The sequence below is a fragment of the Tympanuchus pallidicinctus genome, unplaced genomic scaffold, assembly GCF_026119805.1.
Source record: "Tympanuchus pallidicinctus isolate F22 unplaced genomic scaffold, pur_lepc_1.0 scaffold32, whole genome shotgun sequence".
NCBI lineage: Eukaryota > Metazoa > Chordata > Aves > Galliformes > Phasianidae > Tympanuchus > Tympanuchus pallidicinctus.
In genome coordinates, this window is record NW_026294750.1 from 1149566 (window position 1) to 1174933 (window position 25368).

At 50.9% G+C, this 25368-nt stretch overlaps 3 protein-coding genes across 12 annotated transcripts in view; 2 read left to right on the plus strand and 1 right to left on the minus strand.

Annotated features, from left to right (window-relative positions):
* The window catches only part of BLTP3A (bridge-like lipid transfer protein family member 3A), a 29026-nt gene extending 16525 nt beyond the window's left edge, over positions 1-12501 (plus strand). For 2 of the 3 annotated variants that reach the window (XM_052698303.1, XM_052698304.1), the window contains 10 exons: positions 558-699; positions 1140-1333; positions 2146-3710; positions 3927-4120; positions 4638-4789; positions 4889-5036; positions 6478-6743; positions 7516-7624; positions 8188-8303; positions 8747-12501. In XM_052698303.1, coding sequence (XP_052554263.1) covers positions 558-699; positions 1140-1333; positions 2146-3710; positions 3927-4120; positions 4638-4789; positions 4889-5036; positions 6478-6743; positions 7516-7624; positions 8188-8303; positions 8747-8872 — 3012 coding nt within the window. In that variant the 3' untranslated portion in view covers positions 8873-12501. Of the gene's footprint in view, positions 1-557; positions 700-1139; positions 1334-2145; positions 3711-3926; positions 4121-4637; positions 4790-4888; positions 5037-6477; positions 6744-7515; positions 7625-8187; positions 8304-8746 lie in introns of those variants that run through there. The other variant, XM_052698305.1, reaches the window with a different exon arrangement.
* Positions 12502-12783: 282 nt separating this feature from the next.
* TAF11 (TATA-box binding protein associated factor 11) lies at positions 12784-16217 on the minus strand. The gene is made up of 5 exons (XM_052698329.1): positions 15998-16217; positions 15771-15910; positions 15270-15357; positions 14676-14772; positions 12784-13510 (listed from the first exon to the last, which is right to left on the minus strand). The coding sequence occupies exons 1-5, from the start codon at positions 16193-16195 to the stop codon at positions 13380-13382; spliced, it is 654 nt and encodes a 217-aa protein (XP_052554289.1). The 5' UTR covers positions 16196-16217; the 3' UTR covers positions 12784-13379.
* Positions 16218-16777: 560 nt separating this feature from the next.
* ANKS1A (ankyrin repeat and sterile alpha motif domain containing 1A) overlaps positions 16778-25368 on the plus strand; it is an 84289-nt gene continuing 75698 nt past the window's right edge. For 4 of the 8 annotated variants that reach the window (XM_052698309.1, XM_052698311.1, XM_052698312.1 and 1 more), the window contains exon 1: positions 16779-17034. In XM_052698309.1, the coding sequence (XP_052554269.1) occupies positions 16808-17034 (227 nt within the window). In that variant the 5' untranslated portion in view covers positions 16779-16807. Of the gene's footprint in view, positions 17035-25368 lie in introns of all 8 variants that reach the window. The other 4 variants (XM_052698307.1, XM_052698308.1, XM_052698310.1 and 1 more) reach the window with 2 other exon arrangements.

The window sequence follows — 25368 nt, forward strand, 5'->3', positions numbered from 1 at the left end:
ATCATAGAATCATATGATGCCTTGGGTTGGAAGGAGCCCCAAGGATCATCAAGTTCCAACCCCCACATGCAGGGCCACCAACCTCCCCATTTCATAGCAGCCCAGGCTGCCCAGGGCCCCATCCAACCTGGCCTTGAACACCTCCAGGGATGGACGGGGCATCACAGCCTCTCTGGGCAGCTGTTCCAGCACCTCACCACTCTCATAGCAAAGAACTTCCCCCTGACATCCAACCTCAGTCTTCCCTCCTTGAGCTTTAAACCATTTCCCCTTGTCCTGTCAGTGTCTACCCTTGTAAAAAGTTGATTGCCCTCCTGTTTGTAATCCCCTTTTAAATACTGGAAGAATATATGTGTATACAAAGAGATGAATTCCCTGGAAGGAGAGGAGTTGACAGTGTTAGAAGGTAGGGGAAAGTTGAATCATTACTGGAAAGCCAAGTGTGTTTGATGTGTAAATGAGACTCATTGAGTGTGGGAGGCTGCAGGTTTCTGGGATGCTTTCTTTTGCCACTTGCAGGTTCTGTACTACTGCATTTTTGCCATTGGTGTTTTCAGGTTTCCACAGCTGGCCAACACAGTAAGAAACCTTCCACCCTGCTTTCGTGTAGTAGAAAATTCCTCAACCTGCCTGATCAGGTCTCTGCAATCCACATTGAATTCACAGAGTATTACTTCCCAGACAATCAGGACTTTCCAGGTAATACACCAAGGTTAGCACCTTCTTTCCTAAGTTCCTTCAGAAATCAGTGTTTTCATTCTTTAGGTGTGTTGTCCCTTTTGAAGCTTCTCTGCATGTCGGTGTCCATTCGGTTCCCTGACGTTTGCATGTTTGCCTTTCTAAATTACTACTGAGAAAATGGTGTAGGGTTTACGTGGTGCAAAATGTGGAGGAAATGCTGTACTCAAAAATGATGAACCCAAGAGCGATAGAAGGACCTGCTTTGGTTAAAGCTTGGGCTTCTGGGACCCCAGGGAGCTCTGAGTGCTCTGCAGCCCTGGTGTGAGAACTGGGGCTCCTCGCTGCTCTGCTGCTTCTCAGCTTTTCACATCCACGAGGTCTGTGTTGAGGTGGATGTTAAAGCCCTGTGCTTTGGTGTTTGCAGTGCAGGAACTGAATTTGATTCTGTTTCTTTCCAGTTCCTTGCCCAAACCTGTATGTACAGCTGAATGGTCTGACGCTGACCCTGGACACAGCAAGCATGCTCTGGATAAACCTCTTCTGTCTGGACCTTTATCGCAGCCTGGAGCAGTTCAAAGCAATCTACAAGCTGGAGGACTCAGGCAAACGTGATGAGCATGTTGACGTTCGACTGGATGGCTTCCAGCTGAAGGTACCATGCCCTTCCTCCTTTGCACAGCAGTGTCCTCTCCCTCTCTGTGGTGGAAGTACCAGGGAATAGCTGGAATCCAGGACGAGCAAACAAAACCTCCACCTTTCTTCTGTCCACTGCTTGTGTTGGTTTTGTTTTTATCTATGGGCCATAAAACAAGCATTTGAGTTCTACTTCAGAATAGATGGACAGGTCAATAGTTATGGAAGCAGTTTCAAGGAGGAAGGAGGAATTGCTGGTTCAGGTAACCAGAAGTTGCTTTCTGGACTTTGGAAGTTGCTTTGACTCCCATTCCATTCCCAATGGGAATCTGTCTGTGGCGTTGACATCCTGTGATGTTTGCCATCTAGGTGATATTTTCCTTGTGTCTCATTTCTCTTCCCTGATTTGTAAATTTTATTCAATTTCTCAAATGAGAATCTAGTTCAGCTCTTGGGATTTTAGTAGAGACCAAGACTTCTCAACTGTTTATATATTCCACAGCTGAATTTCTGTGTAAATGGCCAGAATGGGGTTCTGTTGATTTCCCCTCTTGCTGCTTTACTTATCATATCATATCATATCATATCATATCATATCATATCATATCATATCATATCACAGAATGGCCTGGGTTGCAAAGGAGCACAGCGCTCATCCAGTTCCAACCCCCTGCTGTGTGCAGGTCACCAACCAGCAGCCCAGGCTGCCCAGAGCCACATCCAGCCTGGCCTTGAATGCCTGCAGGGCTGGGGCATCCACAGCCTCCTTGGGCAGCCTGTGCCAGTGCCTCACCACCCTGTGTGTGAAAAACATCTTTCTCTTTCTTGTAGCTCAGCATCCCTGTGGAGAAGAAAGTCGCTGCCCATCAGGATCGCCCGCAGGCGCTCTGCATCCACACGTCGGAGATGACGGCCACCAACACCCGCCATGCTCCCTTCTGCAGCTGCCAGGACCTCCAGAGCCTCTTCCGTAAATTTGCTGGTTCCGAATTCTTCCACTCCAGCTACACCCAGTTCCCACGATCCCAGGACAATTTTAACCTCCTCCATACCCTTTTCTTGCGCCACGCCTACGAGGTGGATGCTGGACCTCAGAAGCATTCAGGTTTTCCTCAGCCATTGCGCAAAACCTCTGCCTCTGAAGATCTGTGGTCTGTGAATTTCACTGAGCTCTGCCTGGACTTCGAGGGTGCTGAGAGCTCAAAGGGCAGAGCCCTTAGCTTTATCGAGCCGTTTCCCCTTTCCGTTTGGGCCTGTCTTCCCAAGAGATGGGGGCAAGCTCAGATATCTAAACGACAGCCATCATCTGTCTCTGATTTGAAAATCAAGTCTTCTGCCAGCTTTAGCAATCACTCCAAGAACGAGAACCTTCCCAGAGAGCATGGAGTTTGTCAAAGATCAAGAACTGACCAGGATCTGAAGAGCATCTACAAGGTCCCAGAGACGATGGATGCCTTGGGAGAATCTGAGTGTGAACTTAACGATGGAGTAGATGACAAAGAGCTGGAAGCCTCTGCTGATATCCACGTGCTTTTGTCCTCCTCTGTTCATGTCAAAGTTCGTCTCAACCACTACCAGTACCTGGTGCTGCTCAGGATGAAAGAAGTTCTGCAAACACTACAGGAGCAGCTGACCCAAGATACCCAGGAGGTGACTGGGTGTCCTTTAGATCCCATGTCTGCTTCAGTAGGAGTTATGTTCCACAGTGCTGAAGTGGCCCTGCTCATGAACCCCACACCTGGCTCCTGCTTGGAGCCCAAATCCCTCGACTCAGATACAACAAGCCTGATAGAGTCGGAGCTCTCACCTTCAGACAGCAAGGAGGGATTGGCAGCTGAAGAGAAGGAGCTGGCAGCTGAGGAGAAGGAGCAGAAATCCGAGACCGGTTCAGAAAAGGGAATGTGCAATAGCACAGGGGTCCCAGAGGACAATGAGGCTGAAAATGCAGGCACCAGTGCAATCAATGTGCCACTGGAGAGGCTTCCAAAATCTGCAAGCGATGGAGCTCTGAGCACAGCCCCACCAAGTAAGAGCGTGGAGGAGAAAGGTCTGATAGAGGAAGCTGTGGAAGCCCTGGTTGCAGAAGGAGCAGAAGAGCCTGGCAGCCATCCTCAGAGCCCTGCTCCCCTCCCTGTTAGCCCAACCTCAACCAGTGCTGGCCCCCCGGGAGGAGGAAATCTCTCTCTCAATGGCCAGGCAGAGCTCCTCCCTTTGAAGAACCTGGAGGTGGAGCTGTCTAGTGCGCTGCACATCACAAAGGATGCCACCAAGGAAGCTCTGCATGTTACCATGGACCTCACCAAAGAAGCTATGTCTATAACAAAAGATGCTCTGAGCTTGAGCCGGGAGAAGATGACCTCTACTGTGCAGAAAATGCTCTCTCTCCCCCCAGCCAAGTGAGTGAGCTATCCTCCTGCAAGGCTGCTGGGAAAGGGGGAAGATGTAGGTCGACTGCTCCCTCTGTCTGTGTGCCATTTGGACCAGAGAGGTGTCAGACCTTCATAATATAAGTAGACGAAAGCCTGCATTGCAAGCATGCAGAGTTTAGTGCAGTGCCTGTGTAATCCTAAGCTGTTTGCCTTTGTCCTTTTCTTTGTTGTATTTTTTTGTAGGGATTCTGTGCCCAAAGCAGAAGAGGGGGCCGTGACTCCGGGGGGGGGCAGCAGCCGGATGCGTTTCTTCTCCATGAAGAGGACAGCATCCCAACATTCCTTTGACACCACGTCTGTGGATGGGAGTGGTCCTGAGGACGGGCTGTCAGTGGACAGCGATGGCAGCGATGGCTTTGTAATGCTCACAGACTCTGGTAACCAGGGTCCAGCTGTGTCCTCGTCCCCTCTCTTACTTCACACCAGCTAACAGTGCAGCTCATGCTGTGTTCTTACAGGATTCCTTGTGCCACTCATTCTTTTTGAAGATGATGAGCATTTTCACCCACAGTGGCTCTTAATGCTTTTGTAGATGCTTTTTTTTTTTGAGATGAAGAGTATAAATGAGTGGGGAGGGTTTTCCCAGCACCATTACTGTGCTGCTCTGAGGCATTTGGCCATAGTAGAGTGAGAGGTGCTGTGCAGGTGGGCAGATGTCCCACAGCTTCTGGGGAGGGTTTCATAAAGGATGGTTGGAAGTAGGGATGCCGTGCATTGCAGTGAGTATTCTTCACTTCAGCTGCACATTGTTTAGGTTCATCCAAGGAACTGGAAAGCATTCTCTGGAGGATGGTTCAGGTTGTGAGATTAAGGCAGATGCTGAGACCAGAACTGCTTAAAACCAGAAAAAAAAAACACCAAGAATCGAGCTGTTGTTGTTCCATTCTATTTCAGAGCCCAGCCTGGACCCTCTTCCTTCAGGGCATCTTCTCCAGCTGCACAGCAATGCAGGCAGCAGAGCAAACCTGGTGGCGGAGGACGAGAGCGGAGCATCTCCTGAAATAAACAGCTCAGCTTCACAGAGCGAGGAGCCCAGCCTGCAGCTGGTCAGAGCTTTGTTCCCTTGTGATGCTGTCTCTCACTGAGCCTTGAAGTGAACCGTGTGGCTCCGTTCCACTGGCTGAGCTTGTCCCTCTGTGTTTCAGGTGTCTGTCCTTCTACTGAAGATGAACGAGGTGAACTGTGCCATAGAGGCACGTGGTGATGATTTGTCTGTTGCTTTACAAGTCATGAACGTGGTTCCAGAGCAGCTGAACAGTGTTGGGATGTGGCAATACCTGCGTGGCTGTGTGGGTAAGGCTCTGGCTTTTACAACTGGGTCGTGTGCCAGCTGCTCTCAAGGAATCTTCCGTTCTAACTTCAGTGTTCACAAAGCTGAAGTACCTGTACAGTCAAGCTGTGTGGCGTCCAGCACTGTGAAACCCTCATCCTTCATGGGAAGTGTTTAAATTTCTTCTGGAGTGCATGAAATCAGCAAAAAGAGGGGTAAAACTCCCTAGGGAAACCCCAAATTATCCCTGCCCTGAGAATAACCCTTCTGGGCTGGGGCACTTCCCTACAGATGTGTTCGAATTTTAAAGAAACAAACAAATGGAAAGCACAGGAGCAGCTGCAACCCAAAACTGTGCAAACGTGCTCAGTTGGGCTGTTATTGATCCATGCTGTCTGTAACCACGAGGGGGCACAGCGAGTAGAAGGTTGGGTGGTGGTGAGCAGCTCTGGGAGGCTGAGAGTTTCTGCTCTGTTTGTGCAAATGCTAAATGAAGGCTGGCTTTGTAATGTGCTGATGGTGAGAGAGGTGGGTGGGCCTGAGGGATTAAGGAGCCTGGTTCTGGTTGCAGCTTCTGTCATGTGAACTCTGAGTGTTTTGAAACCTGGTCTTATTTATTATGGGAACAGGTTGCCCAAGGAGGCTGTGGATGCCCCAGCCCTGCAGGCATTCAAGGCCAGGCTGGATGTGGCTCTGGGCAGCCTGGGCTGCTGGCTGGGAACCTGCACACAGCAGGGGTTGGAACTGGATGAGCACTGTGCTCCTTTGCAACCCAGGCCATTCTGTGATTCTCTTATTTTTTGTGAGACCTATTTTGACCATTTCCCTTACTACTGATGCCATCTGATTGCCCCTCACTGCAAGAAAGACATTGAGGCCCTGGAACGTGTTCAAAGGAGGGCAACAAAGCTGGTGAGGGGTCTGGAACACAGGGCTGATGAGGAGAGGCTGAAGGAGCTGGGAATGTTCAGCCTGGAGAAGAGGAGCTCAGGGGAGACCTCACTGCTCTCTATAACTTCTGAACGGAGGCTGTAGTGAGCTGGGGGTCGGCCTCTGCTCTCGTGTCATCAGTGATAGGAGCAGAGGGAATGGCTTCAAGCTACAGCAGGGGAGATTCAGGCGGGACATGAGGAAGTATTACTTGTCAGAAAGGGTGGTCAGGCACTGCAATGGATGCCCAGGGAGGTGGTGGAGTCACCGAGCCTGGGGGTGTTCAAGGAAAGGCTGGATGTTGTGTTGAGGGACGTGGTTCAGTGGGAGCTGCTGGTAAGAGGTGAACGGTTGGACTGGATGAGCTTTGAGGTCTTTTCCAACCTTGGTGATTCTATGATTCTATGATGTCCTGCAGTGAGGTCTGTCAGGGTCGTGCTTTAGTGGGCATTTTGGTGACGGGCTGAGGGTTGGATTGCAGCTCTCTTTTCCAACCTTAATCATTCTGTGCTTCCGTGATGCTTTCTGCTTCAGGAGATGCAGAGGTGGAGAAGCCTTCAGCCCCTGAAGCTGCTCAGACCCAGGCACAGGTGTGCTTGCGCCTCGCAGCAGGGCCTCACGCTGCTGTGCATTCCCCGCTCGCTGTTCAGAACGGCTTCCTTCAGATGCTGGTCCGCAGTTACGCAGCAGAGTTCTTCATGTCCTTCCTTACCAACCTCGGCCCCTTCCTTGAGGATGAAATCATCCCGGAGGTGATCCCCATGGAGATTGAAGTCGTGGATGCCAAAATCACGTTGAAGGTGGGTGTGCGGGGAGCTGAGGCGGGATCCTGAGCAGGGCTCACCTCGCTGTTCTGCTTTGGGAAGGATGATGTGGGATCGCTGTGCCTTTCTGCAAAGCTCCTGTTTCCCTGATGGTGTTTTATTTTGTTTCTAATGGGCAAACGGTAACACAAGCTCAGATGGTGGAGAAACAGGAGCCTGCCGTTCAGACTCTGTCCCCAGCTTTGTTGATGATCTGTTTGCAGACTGAAGGGAAAGAGAATTAAATACCTCTTCCCCAAGTGCTTGTGTGAAATGAGAATTATTTGACCTTTTTGGTAAGCGTGTAAAGAATTATGGGTGAAAAAAAACCACATTATGTAAGAGCTGGTTGATGTAAAGGCGGACAAAACTGTTTTTCTGAAAGCAATAAGCTTGCTCCACTGGCAAGCAGGAACCACAGCAACCTGAGAATCTCCAGACTTAGAGATACTGGCTTCATTTTAATAGGTTTTTGAATCAGGAATTTGCAGGACAACTGTGAGAGTGATCCCAGGGGAGATGGCTTCTCCCCAGCCTTTGTCGTGGATATGGCAGAACTGTGCTGTGATCCCTGCCAGTCCTTTCTGCACAAATTAAGTCTCTGCGTAAATAAAGCCAGGCTTTTCCATATGGTGGGTGACCTTGGTGAGCTCTGGTTGGTAATGTTACCCCTGTGAAGGCCGGGGGCAAGGGGAGCCCTTTGCCAGAGCTGTCACAGCAGTTAATGTCTTTTTTTCTGCCTTTTGTTTTGCTTTGTGTAATTTTCCAGGATGACAGCCCCCAGATATACCCCACCTCCCCTGGCCCTGTTCCTGTCACCTTGGCAATAGATCATGTCCTCGTGAAGCGCAGAGATGATGGAGTTTTCTACCTAACAGGTCAGAAATGTCAGGAAACGTGTTTTATTCTCTAGGCCTTGTTGGAGGTTGTGCTCTGCTGGGCCTGATTGTGGAGCCAAAACGGGATGGTTGGTGGTGGGAAGGATGCACTCTGTTGTGTGTGCTGTCCCTAATTCTGATTCTTGCAGTTCTGCAGAATGGGCAAACAATCTTCTGTCTTCAGTGCCAGCATCTACAGCCTTTGGCTGCTCTGCAGGGCCAGTTGCTGGCTGCAGGCATTCCTGCCTCTCTGCTTCTCACTGCTTTTGTTGTATTGTTTGGACAGAAAAACTGATACCTCAAGCAGAACAGATTAACACCTAGAACACTGAATGGGCAGCCTGAATTCATGCCTGGTGTTTCCTAGAGCTTATACAATCATGAAGCACTTCTGCACCTTCCCTTGGCGTAGCTTCTCCCTTTTAAAATGGGGATGTGTCTCTTTTTTTCCTGTTTTTGTTTCAGACAAAAAGAGCATCCAAGTTTTTCTTGCAGTCCTAAGAATCCTGTCAAATAAATAATAATTAAATACCTCCATGCTTTTTGTTTATTTTTCTTTCCAGCTCCACAAGGGGAGGACTCACCGAAACTGGACAAACCTGTGTCAGTTCTTCAGGGCCACAAGGCCCCAGCACAGTGTGTTTTGGCAGCACCAGCAGGAGGGATGCGTGGACTGCAGGTGAGTCACTGCTGCCTGCTGCTGTCTCGACAACCAGATAGCTGGCAGTGGGCAGGAAAAGTCTTTTGTCTGCATCTGTTTGCACTTACTGGTAGGTGTGGTGTGTTGCAGATAGGGAGCGCACACAGAGCAGTCTGTACCTCCCTTTACAGGCATTCAGAGTATTAAGGGATCAGCTAGCTTGCTGCAGGCCTTACTCCTAGGGCTAGAAGTGTGAAAGGAAGTCTTAAGAGCAAGTAGACATTAGAAATGCATCTCTGGCAGCCTGAGCTGGCTCTGCTGACAGCTATGGAAGTCCTCGGGCACCGGTTAGAAGTACTTTGCAAATCAAACTGGTGGCTGTCAGTGAGCTTTGTGTGTGCATGAGTGTAGTTACATCTGCCCTGCTGCTTACCTTTCTAAACTCCTGCTTTGTTTTTCTTTTTCTTCTCCGTCTCTTGTAGTTAAAGGAAGTGCCAGAGTTGCAAAGAGAGCTTCAGAACATGAAAATAGCCCTTGCAGAAGCCAACATGGACAAGGCTCGCCTTCTGCAGGAAATTAGGAAGTACAATCCCCTCTTTGAGCTCTGACAGTAGGCTGCAGCTGCTCAGGAGGAGTGGAGACCAACCACCAGCACTAAGGCAGCGAGTTTGATTACATTGCTGCTGAACAGGTCAACCTCCTGGAGAACTGATTGTCACAAAGAGTGGAAACCAACCATGATTGCAAAATACTCTTCGTACAGGGAGAAAGGGCAGAGCTTGGCTGAGCAGCACGGGAGCAACGAGGAGTTACCCGTGTGCTGCCACTTCCCTCTGTCCTGGCAATATGGTGCTACCACCTGCCACTGAACCAGGGCAGCCTGCAAACAAAAGGCCTGAAGTTGGCGTGGGGACACCGTGGCTCTTCATGCACACGGTGGCAGAGACAGTCTGCTGTCAGCCCTTCTGCCTGGAGGTGGTTGGCGTTAAGATTTCTGCTTTTTTCTGCCCTCCTCTTTGTGTTCTTGCCCAGTGACACGTGCCAAAGAGCGCAGCAAAAGGAGTGCAGTTCAATTCACCGCATGGAGGAGTGGCAGAGAATAGGCAGGGCAGAAAATGTGGCTCGGAGCTGTGATGTGAAAAGCATGTGTATTGTCACACAGAGAGAGAAACTGAGGTCAGGGGGTGTGGGAGATGCAGAATGGGTTTCCCCATGTGGAGGAAGGGAGCTACAGCTCACCAACCCCTCAAGAACAGAGCCAGGATAGAAGAGGAATTCTTTCAGGTTTCTTTTTCCACCTCTAGGAAAAAGAGGTGGTGGTGTATTAGACTTAGTCTAAATCACTCTCAATCCTGCAACATTTGGCTTTTTTGATGCAGATGCAACGAGGAGTTCATTATTTCATTACCAAGTGCTGTTTAATCTGTCTTTAATTTTACAGTCAAAGAATAGGGGTGATGGAAGTTGGCTGAACCATGGAATGAGGCCTTTGTGTTTCCTTTTGGACACGTGGTGTCCTTAAACCATTGTGTTTCCCAAGTTTCACCAGTGGGAACACCAAGAAATAGCTGTCTGCACTTCTACAGGGCCGTGTATTTTCCATAGCTCTGGGCTCATGCTCAGTGTTACACGTCTTCTAGCAGGGATTCTGGTGTGTGGGTCAGGAGAAGGGTGCTGAGCAGGGTCCCCTGGGTGCAGGCTGACACTGCTAACTGCTCACCGGGGGATGGAGGTGAAAATAAGCAGGGTTTGTATTCTTTGTATTCTTACCTTTGCTTGAAGTCTGCGTGGCTGAATGGGGGGATTGGTCTAATTAGTAAAGAAACTGCCTCTGAGAGAGTGGATGGGAAAAGAAATGGGAACCTGGTAAAAGAGGAAGGAAGCACTTGTTTTAAGAGCTAAGAAAGGAAATGTAATTTATGAAGTGCAGAGATCAAATGCACTGCTATAGGGAACGGGGTATGTGGTTTCTTTGCTGTGCTGGTCCGGGCAGGGCACAGGCTGCCTGCTGAATGAGGAGCAGCCGTGAGGGGCAGAAGTTGGTTGTGAAGGGAAGAGCTGTTACAGAGGAGCATTTGTGCTGCTCTGGCACAGCATGGTGGAACATTTACCTCCATCTGTGCTCAGGGTGAGTGCCCAAACCTCCCCATCAAATGTAGCATCTGTACTGTGTGCAGAATTCATGGCAGTTCAGCAGATTTCAGGTGTGTTTTTCTGATGGTGTAAAGGCACCCAGTACCCAAAACTTTCTTCTGTTGGATTTTTTTTTTTTAATGTGTGTGTGTGTAAGCATTACTTTGCTGTATTTAGATTAACTAAAGTAATAGATTTTAATCCTGCTTGCTATGCAAGGAACAGCCTCTGATTTACAAGCCATGAGAAGCTGAGACCTGGGAGCGACACAAAAGATAGCAGTGATGTACGAGCTGAGTTTGCTCTGATGTACTTTTCCCTTTGCCCAGCTCTGGAGCTGCTGAGCAGTTTACAGACACTTTAACAGACACTGTTGGTATCTTTTGAGCTCTCCTGCAGCTCTGGGGCAATAAGGACATATCTGCAGCACGGCGTTGGGCGCCAAGGCGCTGCTGTGATTTGTGGGGAGCTGGGAGTGTCCTTGCTGTGTTTGTTTGCTCACCCTCTGTAAAAGAGGGTATGTAAGAGATAGAGGCTGATTGTCTGCTGTCACTGTTAAGATCATCAGTGTGATTTGGTGTCTGACTCCACTGTGCTGAAGGTAGCCCTGCCTAATGTTCCTTGGGAGCTGTGCTGGGATGCGGGGTCTGAACAGCCTCGGGGCAGATTGTGCTGCTCAAATGCAGTTTGTGGTTTGTGGTGTCTTTGCCTGCCCAGCTGTGACTGACCATGCCTCCGATCAGCTGTGACAGCAGCAGTGAGAGCCTGACCTGCCTGCTGGAAACCAGAAGCAAATGGGCACAAATGAAAGGAAAGGAGGAGAGTTTGCCTTTGGCAGAGGGCTCTGCGTCCGCCGCCACTCTGCAGGGCTGGAGCTGATGTTTGGTGCTGTGCCTTTCACAAGATGGCTTTCCCTCCTCCTCAGGAAAGCCCTCTCCTCCTGGTTCCTGTTAGACAGCTTTGCTGTTTTCTCTGGAGCACAATGTGTGACCCATCCCCAGCTCAGTGCACAACTCGGGTTTGTGGTGCTGCCTGTGATGGAGCAACGTTCTGGAGCAGCCCGTCAGGCCTGTTCTCTAGAGGAAAATGCACTTTAACTTTCTAAGCATCAGCGGGCATTTCCTTCACCAGTACTGCCTCGTGCATAGAATCCAGAAGTAAAAGCAGGGGTCAGAAATGCAAGATATCTTCCATACTGAAATAAAACTCTTTTCATGCGCAGTTCTCAGAGTAATAGAGGAGGGAGGAAATAAAGTCTCTGTGTATCTCCAGACTTGCTGTGAAACAAACCTGTGTGCAAAAGCTCACTGTAAGTACCATTATGAACTGCACAAAGCCCACATAAGCAGAAGTTGAACTTTTGGTCAACCTACGTGCTTCTGTGCTTTCTTCTTTCTGTGTGAAGCAAGAGAACGCTTGCCTTAGGTGGAATGCACTGCTATTCTTCCTTTTTATTCACCAACTGCTTGAAAATGGGAGGTTCCTTTCTTTCACACTTCGTGACTTTTTGTTTGAGTAGAGCTTCATCTCCAGCCAGCATAGGGAATGGATGGGCAGAAGGGGTTTTCTCCAACACGGTGCCTATTTGCAGTGTCACAGAGCTCCTTACCTCTCTTTCCACGTGGGCAGACCAGAGCTGGGCCCAAGCTGTTGGCAGCAAATCTCTTGCTTCAGCAACTCGAGTGCCCCAGTTCTGTGTGACAATTAAATCACTTCCACTATCTTCTGCTTTATGGAGAGAAGTACTGTAAAACACCACCCCCTTCCTTTCCACGAGATGTAGGTGTGGGAGGACAGAACTCCACTGATGATGATTAGCAAAGTTTACTCTTTAGAGCCTTTTGTTTAAGGGCTCTACGTTATGAGAGCCAACTTAATCCTTTGTGTAACTACATGGCAGTTACCCTAGGAAAAGCACGTGGCCTCAGCATCTTTTACCTTTAGTGAGAAATGTGCTCAGAGGGGATTACTGGATGCACAGGTGGGTGATGTACAAGTCTGAACTTGAATTTTAGGCAGTATTGGAACTTTGTTGCAGTATATTTCCACTCATGCATTTATTGGTTCTGTGAACCATGAAAAGAAATTAAACTTGTTAACCTCCTCACCGGCTCCTGCATTTTTTTTTTCCCCCCTCCTTTTCTTCCTCACGTTCCCCATTGTATGGATTCTAGGCAGCTCCATACAGCTGGGAGGAGCAGCCGAGCGATGACTTAAGAAGCATCAGCTGTCAGCACGTGTTCCCTTGCTCGTGGAGCAATACATGCCGGAGGCGTGAAGCTTCTTGGACATGTTGGGCTTGGTTGAGGCAGATCGCAGCGCGCTCTCCCTGCTTTGAATCACACCAACACCATTACACAATTACCATGTGCTGTCCAAACGAGACTAAGAATATAGCAACGAGTTTAATGTACAAAAAAAAGACACTTCTGTACAGAGAAACCACCGCGGCCGTGCCAGCAGGAGGCACAGTGCTGGTGGGTAAATACAAGGAAGATGTTGCACGTTTCTTTCGCAGGCTGCTGGATCAGAGGACCCTGAGGCACCAGGCCAAGAATCTGCCTCCTCCTCGAGCCCGCACAGCACTAAGCTGACAAGCTGGCCTTCAGCAGTTACTGCAGGAAACATCCCCATGGTTGCCTACATGAATGACTGCACACAACGTGCTGCTCGTGGGCTGCTGGCAGGGAGCCTCTCCTATGGGGATGAGCTTAATGGGACAACTGCAGCTTCAGCATTTCTCCCTGCCCTTCTATCCCATGAGCCACGCTGAGAACTTTCATGGTGGTTTTGTAAACTGAAAGCAATCCATAGAAACCTCCATGCTTGAAGTTACTGAAATCCACGTTGAATTGAGCTTGAGAGGCTCCTGGGAGAGGCCTGCAAGCAGGAGAGGGGGAGTGCTTCTGTCTCATATCTGCTGTACGGTGCACAACCGAAGCTTGTTTGAACTTGTCTTCTCTTTGCTGATCCCAGGACACTTCAGTGGAAGATGATCTTTTTATATTTGGAATTTGGGATCTGTCCTCGTGACTTGAGCCTCCTGACAGCCTCCCGCATGTGTTTGGGCTGCAGAGGTGGCAGCTCCCCCCACTTCTCACACACATCCAGCGCTAAACAAAAAAACAGGAGTTGGCATGAGCAAGGAGAGCTCAGCTCTGCTGTTCTCCCAGCAGGCGACATTTGAAAAGCCTCCTACTGGTCGAACTTCGATAATAAAGGCAGCAGGTGACACTGCTCAAGGTTTACAGCTCATGTTTTATCTGTACACAAGAACGAAACAGCTTTGTGTGTCTCTCTGAAGAAAAACCAGTCCTTGGGGCACCAATACCAGCTCAGAATCAGCTGCTTTTACACAACATTCCAGCTGCTATGGAATAGACTAGGTCATGCAAGAGCTTGACAAGGCTTCATCATCTTAAACTTGCTACTTTAAAACCACCCCTAGCTCGTGAGGTATGTTCTGGGGCTTGTGTGCAGCAGTGATAGGAGGGAACAGCCTACAGCTGACTTGAAGGGCAGTCCCTGTTCTTCATTTCTGGTAAGTATCATTCAGGTCTCCTGCCAAGGACACGAAGCAATTAAGTACAGCAGTGAAGCTGCTTATCCAGACAGCCTCTGGCAACACAGAGCTGCAGACACAGTCAAAGCATAAGAAGTGCCAAAAGCTGCATCATCCTCGCTGATGGCAATCCCTGCACATCCAGGCCGTGTGTTTTGTGTGACAAGCCTGTACTAAGTTGTTGGCACAAAAAACAAGAATCTTTTCCTCCTCTGCATGAGCCCGCACACAGCTGGGTCAGCCTTGCACAGGTCAAGGAGATCTCAGCTCACTGCAGTAACAAAGAATCTTGCAGGTTAAGAGGCTTAAATAACGCATTTCCCTTCTAAGCTGAATTTGTCACAGTAGTATTAATGAGATCTTTGCTTTGGCACTGCAGCCTACTCATGTAGGAGCAAGAACATCTAAGTTATCTTCTGCAGAAAAGATAAAAAAGGAGGAAGGCACTCACTGATCTCTACTGGTTTATGGGCAATTATATTAACAGCATTGGAGTGGAATATGGACAATGCCACACTTCCCCCCGAGTCTCAACAGCAGCTTTCTGCTGCTGCTGCTGAAAGCAGGAGGGCTCTGCAGGGCAGTGTGTCAAGCTGCAGACCTGGAGAAGAAGCCACAAAAGTCCAGCTTTATTTCATGTCCTTCTGTTCTGCTTTAAACAACGCACTCTCTCTGTGTTCTTAACCTTTTACTGAACAATTATGTGATTTGCTCACCTTCCTCCACCACTTCCCCAACGAAGACCTTGGAAATGCCAGACATAGCAATAACCACGTTCTGAGAGACAGATGTGCCCGTGATGGACTGGATCAGCTGCACAAACCAAGAAGAGGCAGTCAGTCAAATGAGGCACATGCAGCAACAGTGAAATATTTCAAATTATATTTAGTAATTGGAGCCTGCCAAATATCAAGCATCAGTAAACAAAATGAGCAGAAACAGCAGTGAATGATCTTTGGAATAAGGTCCTATAGCTGTGGGCACATGCTAACTGTAACAATTTTAGATTACTTTTATTCAGCTACAGATCTGTACTAGCAACTGTCCCCCAAACTACTTTCATGTGAGATAAGCTCCTACTTAAACTACATAAACCCCACAGGCGCACTGAGTACGACATAACCAGATAAGCAGATCTAGGGACGGCCACAAAGGCTGAGATGTGGCTGGAGGGGAGGCAGTGAGTGCCCACAATCCTGAACTGCTGAGCCCCCCATAGTAATAAGTTTATGTACGTGTGTGAGGCTGGGCTGGGAGCGTGGCCAGGCTCAGCCCGTTTGCTTTGTGCTGAGGCATGACTGAAGTCGTACCCGTTTGATAGCAGCTTTGGGGAAGGCAGAGCGGCGATACATCTCGTAACGATTCAGCTGTTCTTCAGAAAAGGAGGAGACCAGTATTCTGGAGGGGAGAGAATGAATCACTTACAGAGATTTAAAAAAACCAAACAGGCACAATTCTGAAGCTCGTCAGGTCGCTGACACGGTTCTGTAAAGCATTGCAACCATCCTCAGCCTCCCAGCAGCATAAAAAAGAGCTGGAGAGAAAACAACAGCACTCCAGTTGTGTTAAGATTTGCAACGCAGATGATGAGGCAGCTCAGAGGGATCTGGGAAAGAGCTGCAGATACAGAACATCCTGGGTTGGAAGGGAAACACAGGGATCCCACACCAAACTCCTGGCCCCGCACAGCACCACCCAAACCCGATGGCCGTGGTGTCCCAGCAGAGCCATTCCCCTCGGGGGGGCCTCGCATAGCATTTGGACTGAACGCCTCCAGCCCTGTCAGAACCCCCCGCCCCGGGCGCACTCACTGCATCTTCTGGATCTCATCTTCGTCCACTTTGTGCTTCCTCTCCTTCCTCTCCTTCAGCTCCAGCTTCACCTTCTTGGCCGCCGACGGCTGCAGGCTCAGGTCCTCCCCGTCCAGCGCCTCCCCCTCCGCGCTCCTCACCTGCACGAGAGAGCGGCGCTGTGGCGGCGGCCCCGTTCGCTTCCCGCTCCCCGCCCCTCACGGCCGAGCCCGGCTCCGTGCCCTCACCTCCCCGTCCGCTGCCTCCACCTTCAGCTCCCCGCCGCCTCCAGCCTCCCTCGCCTCCCCCTCTGCCGCCCCCTCCGCGGCCGCCGGTTCCTCCGCGGCCTCAGCGCCGCCCCCGGTAGGGGATGAGGCGGTGGGTGACGGCTCCCGCTCGGCGCCGCTCCCTCTCTCCTCCCGACCCGGCTCTCCGGGTTCCGCCATCGCCCCGCGTCGCGCCGTCGCGCAGTGATGACGTCACACTACAGCGGCCAGAGGGTGGGGGCGCTGTCGTTATGGCAACGGGGCTTCTATGGGTCTGAGCGCCGTGGGGCCTTCGGAAGTTGAGCTCAGCTTGGGGACGGGACCTTCCCCCCCACGAAGCTCCCTCGGGAGCTGAAAGCAAGTTCAGGATTCTGCTTCCGACCTGAAAGCTGTGGCAGCTCTTCAAGCGGAGACGGCTGCTTGGAGCAACTGCACACGGAAATGTTTCTAACCTCTTTAAGGTGGAAATCTGCCTCGTCTGTAGCTGAGGTTGCGGGTTTAATGCATCGTTTTGCAGGGCTGTGTTTTGTACGCGCTTCATTCCTTCATGTAAAAGGAAGGGGATGAAAATACGAGTCCTCCTGAGCGCCCTGCGCGATAGCAGGCCACGCCCACTCAGTGCAAGCCACGCCCACTCCGTGCAGGCCACGCCCAGATACATTAGGCCGCGCCCATTCGCAATAGCACAAACGGGTCCCTCAGACCACGCCCACTCACCCGCAGGCCACGCCCCCCGAGCATCCTTCCGGGGCGTGGCCTGGCGGGAGGCGGTGGCGGCGGCCGGGCCGGGCCATGGGGAAGGAGCAGGAGCTGCTGGAGGCCGCCCGTACCGGGAACCTGCCTGCCGTAGAGAAACTGCTGTCGGGAAAACGCCTCAGCTCCGGTTTCGGTTCCGGGGGAAGCGGAGGAGGTGGTGGTGGAGGTTCCGGGGGTGGTGGAGGCGGTGGAAGCGGCGGTGGAGGAGGAGGAGGAGGAGGTGGAGGTGGTGGTGTGGGGCACCCGCTGTCCAGTCTGCTGAGGTGAGCCGGGGGGGCTGTGAGGGATAAAGGCATTGTAGGGCTGTGGGGCTGCAGGCCTGGGGAGCTCTGTGGGGCCGAGAAGCTGCGGGCCCGTGGGGCAGCTGGGCTGTGTTTAGAGGTGAGCACAGGGCTTGAGGCTGTGGGAGGGTTGTTATGGGTGGCTGTGTGGTGTGAGGGCTGTGGAGGGCTGAGGGGCTGCAGGGCTTTGGGGTAGGAGGTGGGAGTTTGGAGCTGTGGGGTGGGATGTGGGGAAGGCAGTGGGGCGTTAAGTGTGTCTAGGCTCTCGAGGTGAGGACTGAGCTTTGTGGGAGTTTAGAGTTGTGGGGTGCGTAGGGTTGGGGTGCTGTAGGGCTGCGGAGAAGGAATGGAGGTGTGTGGGCTGGAGAGATCTTAGAGTGGGGGTGCATATGGGGCTGGGAGACTGAGGACTGTGCTGCTTGAGGTGAGGTGTGGGCATAGGGGTGTTGTAGGACTGTGGGGCAGGTAGGGATTGTGGGGTTGATGGGGTACAAGGTTGAGTGCACAAGATGTATGGGGTTAGTGGGTTTGTAAGCATGAGCTGGGCTTTTGGGGTTGCAGGACTGGCACAGGGGGTGTGTGTTGCTGGTGTGCTGGGGGGTGACAACGGGATTGTGGAACAGGGAAGCTGTGGGTTGGAATCTGTGCATGGGGTGGAATGTGTGGGCAGGAGGGCTGTGGGACAGGGGCTGTCTGAGCTCCTGTGGCGTGGGATGGAGCCCAGTGGGACATGGATGTGTCTGTACTGTAAGTGAAGGGGGAACCAAGAAGTGCTCCCCCCAGGGTTTGGGCCTGTGTGGGTTGAAAGGAGTGCATGAAGGGGATGGGATGAGGCACTGCGGTGGGATACATGGACTGTGGGGTACATAGAGTGTGTGAGCATAGATTGGAGCAGCCCTGAGCTATGGTAGCACGGAGGTGGTGCTGCAGGGGCTGGGAGCAGAATCCCTGGGGCTCTGTGCCCCAAGGCGAGGCTGTAAGCTGGGGGAGCATTGCAGCAGGGCTGGTTGATGCCCTGTGTTGGCTTTGGCCCTGCCTGCTCCCCTAGGCTGCTGCAGGATTGCAGGCGCTGCTGATTGTGGTTGGTTGCAGCAGACTGGTGTAACTGGGAAGACGTGTGTTTGGAGGAGGAGGACTCTGGGTCAGTGTGCCAGCAGGGGCTGGTGACTGTGCATGGGTTTCCTCTGGTCATGGGTGAATGTACAGGTTAGAAGTGCAGCTGGGTGTTCAACAAGGTGTCTTCTCACTGTCTGTGCTCTGTCTGCTCGCCCTCCATTATTTCCATTGCTTGCAGCAACGCTGCTTCGCCGCAGCTCAGCCTGACAGTGGCTGGCAGCTCAGGGTCAGCTGTGCTGCATGCTGCACAGGCACCCAGAAGGAGGGCACGCTCCTTTGCTTTTGTATTTAAAGGACCACGCTGTGTAATTCGCTCTGTTTTGAAGCTTTTAGATGTTTGTTAGTGTTTTCTTCTTTTTTTTTCCCCCTGGCATCTCCTAAGGAAGCCACTTGCTGGTGCATTTCTTGAGTTGCAGCTTTTTTGCTGGTCCAGCACTGTTCTGTTCCCTGAGCAAGTAGTTTGTTTGGGGGTAGGAAGGGAGGATTTGAGCCCTTTCTGAGTTACGCCATCACTGTGGTCTGAGTGTCTGAAAGGATACAGCTTGCCTATTTGTAGCCAGATTTGATCCACTTTTCTATCACTGTATCAGAGATTTGCTGCTGCACTCTGAGCAGAGCACAGAGCCCAGTGGCTGCCAGTGCTTACATTTCCCTGGTGTATAAATCTGCTTCTCTGCAATGCAAATCTGCACTTGGGTCAAAATTTCTCTTTTTTATTTAATATACTAAAAACACTGAGCCCTTGTATTGAGTGGGAAATTGGCTCGGAACCCTTCAGGCTTGTCTGCATCAGAAGATGGATGTACTTAAGGGCTGTTCAGATAAAGTGGAGAGGGTCAGCTCAGTTAAATACACACCACGAGTGTTATCAACCTCTCGTTGTAACAGCTCTGCCACGCTCACCGACAGCGCATGGTGGTGACTTTGTGTTATGGGGATGCATCGCTGCATTCCAGGCTGCTCTGCAGGCTGGGTGGCTGGTCAATGTCTGGCAATCAGTGTGGCTGCAGCAATGCCAGACCCAGGTGTGATGGCAGACCCCCATAATCCCCATTGGTGCCAGCGAGCAGCTCCAACATGGGTCAGGAGCTCCTCGGCTGCTCTGCTCCCGGGGGCAGGGAGGAGGATGTGTGGCGATGCTTAATTACAGCCAGCCCTGCCCTGCTGTCCTCCTTTTAAATAACTTCAAGGCTTTGGAAATGGGGAATATGAAATTCCGTCTGCCTGACACTTGATGGAAAGCCAGAGGTTGGGAAATGAAAGGGATGTGATGTGGGAGGAGGTGGTGGGTGCCAATGGGTCACCCCTGAGCTCAGCTGTCCTCAGAGTGCAATGTCCCAGCGGACAGCAGCAACAGCTTTGGAGTAATGTGGAGGTTGGAGGTTAAGCAATGGACACTCAGTGCTGGTGAGTGAAGAAAGCACAAAGTAAGCACCCAGAGCAGGGACTTCTGTGCGTGTGTTACGAGAGAGCTTTGATTGGGAGGTGCTTAGGAGGGGTGCTCACCTGCCTTCCTGCTCCTTCCCTGTCTGGTTCCTGCTCTCTCCAATGCTAGCACAACGTTCCAGTCCCTGTTTTGCAGCAGTCTCACTGCCTGCTCTCTGCATTCAGTCTCGGCTGTCCCAGAAGCACAGTTTGAAGATGGGTACAAAGCAGCTGTTTGCTCAGACACAGTGTGGATGTGGTGCCACATCTGTGCAGAGAACAAATGCCGGTCCAAAAGGCACAGAAGGTGCCCCCAGCAGTGTTCAGTGGAGAAGATTTTGCATCACTGCATTTGTTGGGATTTCAGGGTGAGCTTTAGCAGGGCCCGAGGCTCCCAGCTCCCATCACAGCGTGAGACCTCCTGCTGCAATCACGAGTCGTGCAGGTAAGCAGGAAGTGAGATGTGATAGACTGTGAGAAGTCAAACGAGAAGGAAACGCTGAGGTGGAATTAAAGATGAAGTCTCTCCCCAGGGGGGCAAACGTGCTGCTCCATAATGCTAAAAATATCTGGTAGAAAAACACACCCCGGTGGAAAGCAGAACCCTGCAGAAAAAGCAACTTCTTTTCACCAGCCGATATCAAAAGATGGGATCTCTGTTGGTGAGAGGGGAAACTGGGGCTGCTGCTGGGCTTTCAGCTCCTGTAGGTCTGTCAGGGACAGGCTTTGCAGGGAGCTGGGGCGTTCTGCATGCATCTGTTGTGGGGAAGGATCTGGTTGTGCCTTCACTGAAGCCACAGCAAGTGTTCCGCTCAATTTGCTGCAGTTATGACTGGCGAGTATTTTCTTTGGGTTAGGAAATGACATGGTACAATGGTTAAACACTTAAAGTAGCTTCGAGTAGCCCAAGTGTGGTTAAAGTCGGAAAAATGATTTTTTCTTAAATGAAAAAGTGGGGTTTTGTATTTGGGGTTTTATATTTGCTCCTGCACAGCTTGATGGCTTAAAAATGTCTGTTAGTGCTTTACTGCAGAACGCTTTCTGAGGGTTATGTGTTCCGTGAGCAGTTCCTGGTGCCTGGGCCCTCCTCTATTGAGCAGAAATGAGGTGAGCAACACAGCGAGCAGAGCACAGGGTTCAGCTGTTGGGCTCTGCGTGCCCAGGGCTGGCAGCCAGGAGGCACAGCCCCAGTGCTGGGTGATGTGGGGCGGGGAGCAGCCGCCTGGCTCCAAGGTCCAACTTCAGGGGTTGTGTAGAGGTGCCAACAGAATGTTTCCTCATCTTTCCTTTCCCTCACCCAGAGGAAGTTCCTCTTGGAGCATTCTTGTGAAGCATGCAGACACTCTGGCTGTGTTTTCACTTTTCTCAGGGCTGTCATTAACAGCATCTCGCCCAGTTTTGAACTCTCCTGCTCCCCACCCTGCCTTGCACACAGGAAAGCAGGGCAGATCGCTCTGATATTGCTGAGAGCATGGACACCACAGGCATGAGGTGTGCACCAAGTCTTACGTTGCAAGTTGTTTCCAAAGCACTTTCTAAGGAATTCAGGAGGGCTGCAATTATTGGCAGTGACTCTGAACCATTCTGCATCTGCGTGATCTTCTAATGCAGCACTGAAACACTTCATTTGCTGCTTTGGTCAGCACAGCTCTGTGATGAGGCGTGTGTTCCGTGCCAGCAGCTCCGTGCATGACCTCAGACAGCCACACTGGCAGTGCTGTGGCATGAGGAGTGCCGGGCAGCTCAGGCTCTGTGTCACTACAGCATCCCCATGTGAGAGCAGTGCATCCAGGTGGGCATGGAGCTCAGTTCCCAGTGCTTCCCATTGCTCGGTGACACCCCTTCCAGGAGCTTCATCTTGCAGTGCTCTCATGCGGGTTGTTCCATGGCTTTGTGTTTTTTGTGCCCTGAGCAGGACTGGCTTAAAAGCTGGCTGGAGCCTCCCTAGAAAAGCTTGAGGACCAAGCAGGTGCTGGTGGCTCACTTCATCAGATGCAGCCTTGACATTTGCATCTCGAGGATTTGAGGCTTGGCTGTAGTGATGCTGGGTTAGCAGCTGCATTCAGCAGTGTTCGTGTTTGTCCATATTTACTTTGCTGGCCAAAGGGATGTTTGCGAGGCTTCAGCGGGCTGAGTGGTTGGCTGGGGGATCCCCTGCCAGCTCTTTGATTAGTGTATGCCCCAATTTCTTGTCCTGCAGTTGAGCTGTGTGCAGGAATTTCAGCACGAATCCCACAGCTGTGTGTAAACAGACAGGAGACGCCTGAGCGATGAGATGCCGACACTTCAGTAGGCTTGCACCAGTCTGCAAGCCTGAAACTGGAGGAACATCACTGCACACCTGAGTGCATCCAGAGCACAGCGTGTTCTGAAGAGCTGTGCGGCGTTGGGCTGGACGCTGAACGCTGAAGAAATGGGGTTTGACAACTAACAAGGAGACTTGAAGGCTGTGACTACGCTTGTGCAGCAGTGATCTTGTCCTCTCCTGCTTTCATTCCCCAATGGATGTTTGAGCATTCGTGAGGCTGTGCCAGAGTAACTCGCTCCAGCTGGCTGACCCAGCAGAACAGCTTCGTTTGTGATGGCCCTGTTCCTAGATCCTATACGGGGGGGGTTGGAAACCTGCAGGTGTGGAGGGGCAGGCTCCCCCCTTGCCCTCTGCTGCTTCAAGAGCAGTTGTCCCACAGCAGCTTTGTGTGAAGTGATCCCCAAATGTGTGTTTGTGGGAGTGGAGCCACTGGAGCAAGGCTGCTTGGCAAAGAGCTCAGCTTTATGAATGTATGAATGTATGAAACAGCATTTGATATACGAGCAGCAACTGAGCCAAGAAACAGCGCTCATCCAGTGGTGGTTTTTAATGTAGTGCATTGTTTTAGGGTGACTGAAAGAAAAGCAAGCAGGCTGTGAAAGACAGAAGTGAAAGATGGGACGCAGAACAGAGGTCGTAGATAACGGATTACACCTGCATTCATCCCAGACCAAAAGGGAAAATTCTCTGGCAGCTCCACTTGGATGAGGATGAGACAAGCTCCTGGAGGCAGTGAGGATGGGTGAGCTGTGCTGTGGTTCCTGGCTGCAGTGATGGGTGAGTGTCCCCAGCATGGCTGTCATCCTCCTGTGCCACCTGGAGGCAGCAGCATTGCAGGAGCGCTGCAGCCATCAGCTCAAGGTGAAGCATCCTCGTGGAAGTGCCTTTAGGTGGGGTGTTGGTGGTCTCCTCTTCGCACTGCCCCCAGGTGTGAGGCTCTTCTGATGTGGAGGTGGCACCGTGCCCGTCCCAAAGAGCTGGCTCTGGAGTACAGCTCAGGCTTGGAAAGGAGAGAAATCCTATTTCACAGAAAAATGGTAAAAATAAAACTGTTGAGGATTGATTTGTTTCTATAGCAACAGACTGGAGAAGCTAATACAGCTGCACTCTGCAGAAAGGAGAAAAACAGGAATTGGCTGACAGCTCCAGTCCCAGATGCACTAACATTTCAAAGAAAGATCTTCGATAGTCCAATGGAGGGGTAAAATGCTTAATTAAAGGCCAGGAGGGCAGAAAGGTGTGAACCGTGCTCAGGAAGCAAGCAGCGCCTGGGAGCTCGGGCGAGCTTCTCTCCGCGCTGTGTCCCAAAGGACTGCCTGCTGCCACCCCAGTGGGACGCGTCCTGCCCAAAGTAAGGCAGTGCCTCAGTGCAGAGCAGTCCATGGATGTTCTTCGTGTCTCTGTCCTGCAGTGAATCCCCATGGCTTGCTTTAACGATCATGCTTAATTGTCAGAGCGCCCCTTTGTTGCGCAGGCTGGGAGATGATGGACTTCGAAAAGCCCAGATGAGTTTTGGAACTAAATGTTCTTGAACACCCTTTAACTCAAACCAAATGTGGGGCTCAGCTGGGTGCCTCGTGCCAGGGCAGAGTTCTCTGTAGGTGTTTGTCCTGGAAGAAGATCCCACGGAGCACCCACACTGCTGGCTAAGGAGCTCAAGTGTAAAGCCCTGTTTTTCATCTGCACTGTGTGTATTTGGGTGGATTTTGACTTGACTTTTGCCTGGACCAAGGATTTCAGCAGGCTGTGGCTCATTGCAGCACCGTTCACGCAGCTCTTTTCCCCAGTGGTTCGTAAAGATGAACGTGTGAGAAGTTTGGGAAGCCCCAAGGAAGATGCCAAGTGCAGAGACCACGTGTGCATGCACATTCCTGACGTGATGCATCCTGCCTTGCGTGGCTGAGTGTTTCAGATTAAAATCAGTGTATATATCTGAACCTAGCTGGATGTGAAGGGAACTGCAGAAGTTGCTTTTAAAGCAGGAGTGTGCAAGCAGGGCTAATGCAAAGCTCTCTGAGAGCCTGTGTTATTTTGCTTAAGGGAAGTGAGAGTTTGAGTTCAGTTGTTTAGGTTTGGTAAACCCTGATTACATTAGCACTCTCCCCTTGTTATTTAAACACATGGTTTCTTTTAAAGGGAAATTAAATTTAAGAATAGACCTCAAGCTTTTTCCAGCTAAAAGGAAATATCTGCAGTGCTGTGTACTTAGGATGCAAGAACACAACCCTGCCTGAAAGTGAGTGCCATAAATAATATGTAAATACATTATCTCATTAGATTTATATCTGATCCTATTGCCTGCTGGTTTTCAGACTCTTACGCCAAACAAGCCCGAAAATGTCATAGGTTGCCTTCAAATCTAATATTGAAGTGGGTTGGAAATTAGGTGAAATGACTTTTGCCTCATCCTAATTAAGACACGATGAGCAATCCTTTCAAGTTTGGCATCACCAAGTAAATTGCCTGGTTTTAGAATGTAATCCGATTAAAGGCGGCCGGCGCTGTGGCACAGATGGGCCCACAGCCCCCTCCTTGCTGCTGGAAACCAGAGCCTTTTCCCTTTTGTTTTAGGAAGGAGCAACAGGTTTCTGATTAAAACCTTGATCTCTGGAGGATTGAAAGCTTTGCGTTCTAATCTTGGTTCTCTTTAAGGATCATGAGGGCCATCAGATGACTTAAATATGGTGTGCAGGTGCCATGGACCTGGGTTTTGGTCTGCCAGGACCCAGCGAGCCGTTCGAGCCACGGCTTCTTGCTGCAGTTAAGTGTGAAGAAGTGTTGGCTGTCCTATAAGAGGCGTCTGAGCAGCCTTGGTTTATCCTGCCATCCCCCAAGGGTGACTTCTGGTTGTCTTGGAGCGATGTCAGTAACCCCTCTGTGCAGTGTGAAATTACTGAGTTCCTCTCGTGTCCTTTCAGCCTGCTGGAGTCTGAATTCTATGGCTCATCTCCACTTGGTTGAAACCAGCTGAAAACTTGCAGCATCTGGAAGGTGTGCGTACTTAGTGCTTGATTTAGTGTTCTGGGGATGTTTCCTTCAACAACAGGAATTATTTCACAAAAAGGGTGAAGCAAGAAAAAACTTGGAAGAGAGCTGAGTATACCGAACTTGGAGGATGTGATCCCAATGTGCTACCCAGCACCTGGGCTGAGGCCACTGGTGGGAATCATAGGAGCACAGGAGTGCTGGGATTGGAGGGGACCTCAAGATGCAACTCCCTTGCTCAAGCAGATTCTCTACAGCAGGTTGCACAGGTGGGCATCGAGGTGGGTCTTGAATATCTCCATAGAAGGAGATCCCACACCATCCTTGGGCAGCCTTTTCCAGCACTGCGTCACCCTTGCCATAAAGAAGTTGTTCTCCTGTGTTCAAGTTTTAGGCCATCATTCTTTGTCCTATCGCTAAGCACCACCAAGAAGAGCCTGCCCTCATCCATTTGCCTTCCACCCCCCTTCAGATATAAACAT

Excerpts from the sequence above, each read along its gene's own strand:
- TAF11 (XM_052698329.1), bottom strand. The coding sequence starts at position 16,195 with ATGGCGGAACCCGGAGAGCCGGGTCGGGAGGAGAGAGGGAGCGGCGCC. Across the intron at positions 15,358-15,770 it reads GATGAGATCCAGAAGATGCA|AATACTGGTCTCCTCCTTTT; the intron begins GTGAGTGCGCCC and ends TCTCCCCTCCAG. Across the intron at positions 14,773-15,269 it reads CCAAAGCTGCTATCAAACGG|CTGATCCAGTCCATCACGGG; the intron begins GTACGACTTCAG and ends TGGTTTGTGCAG.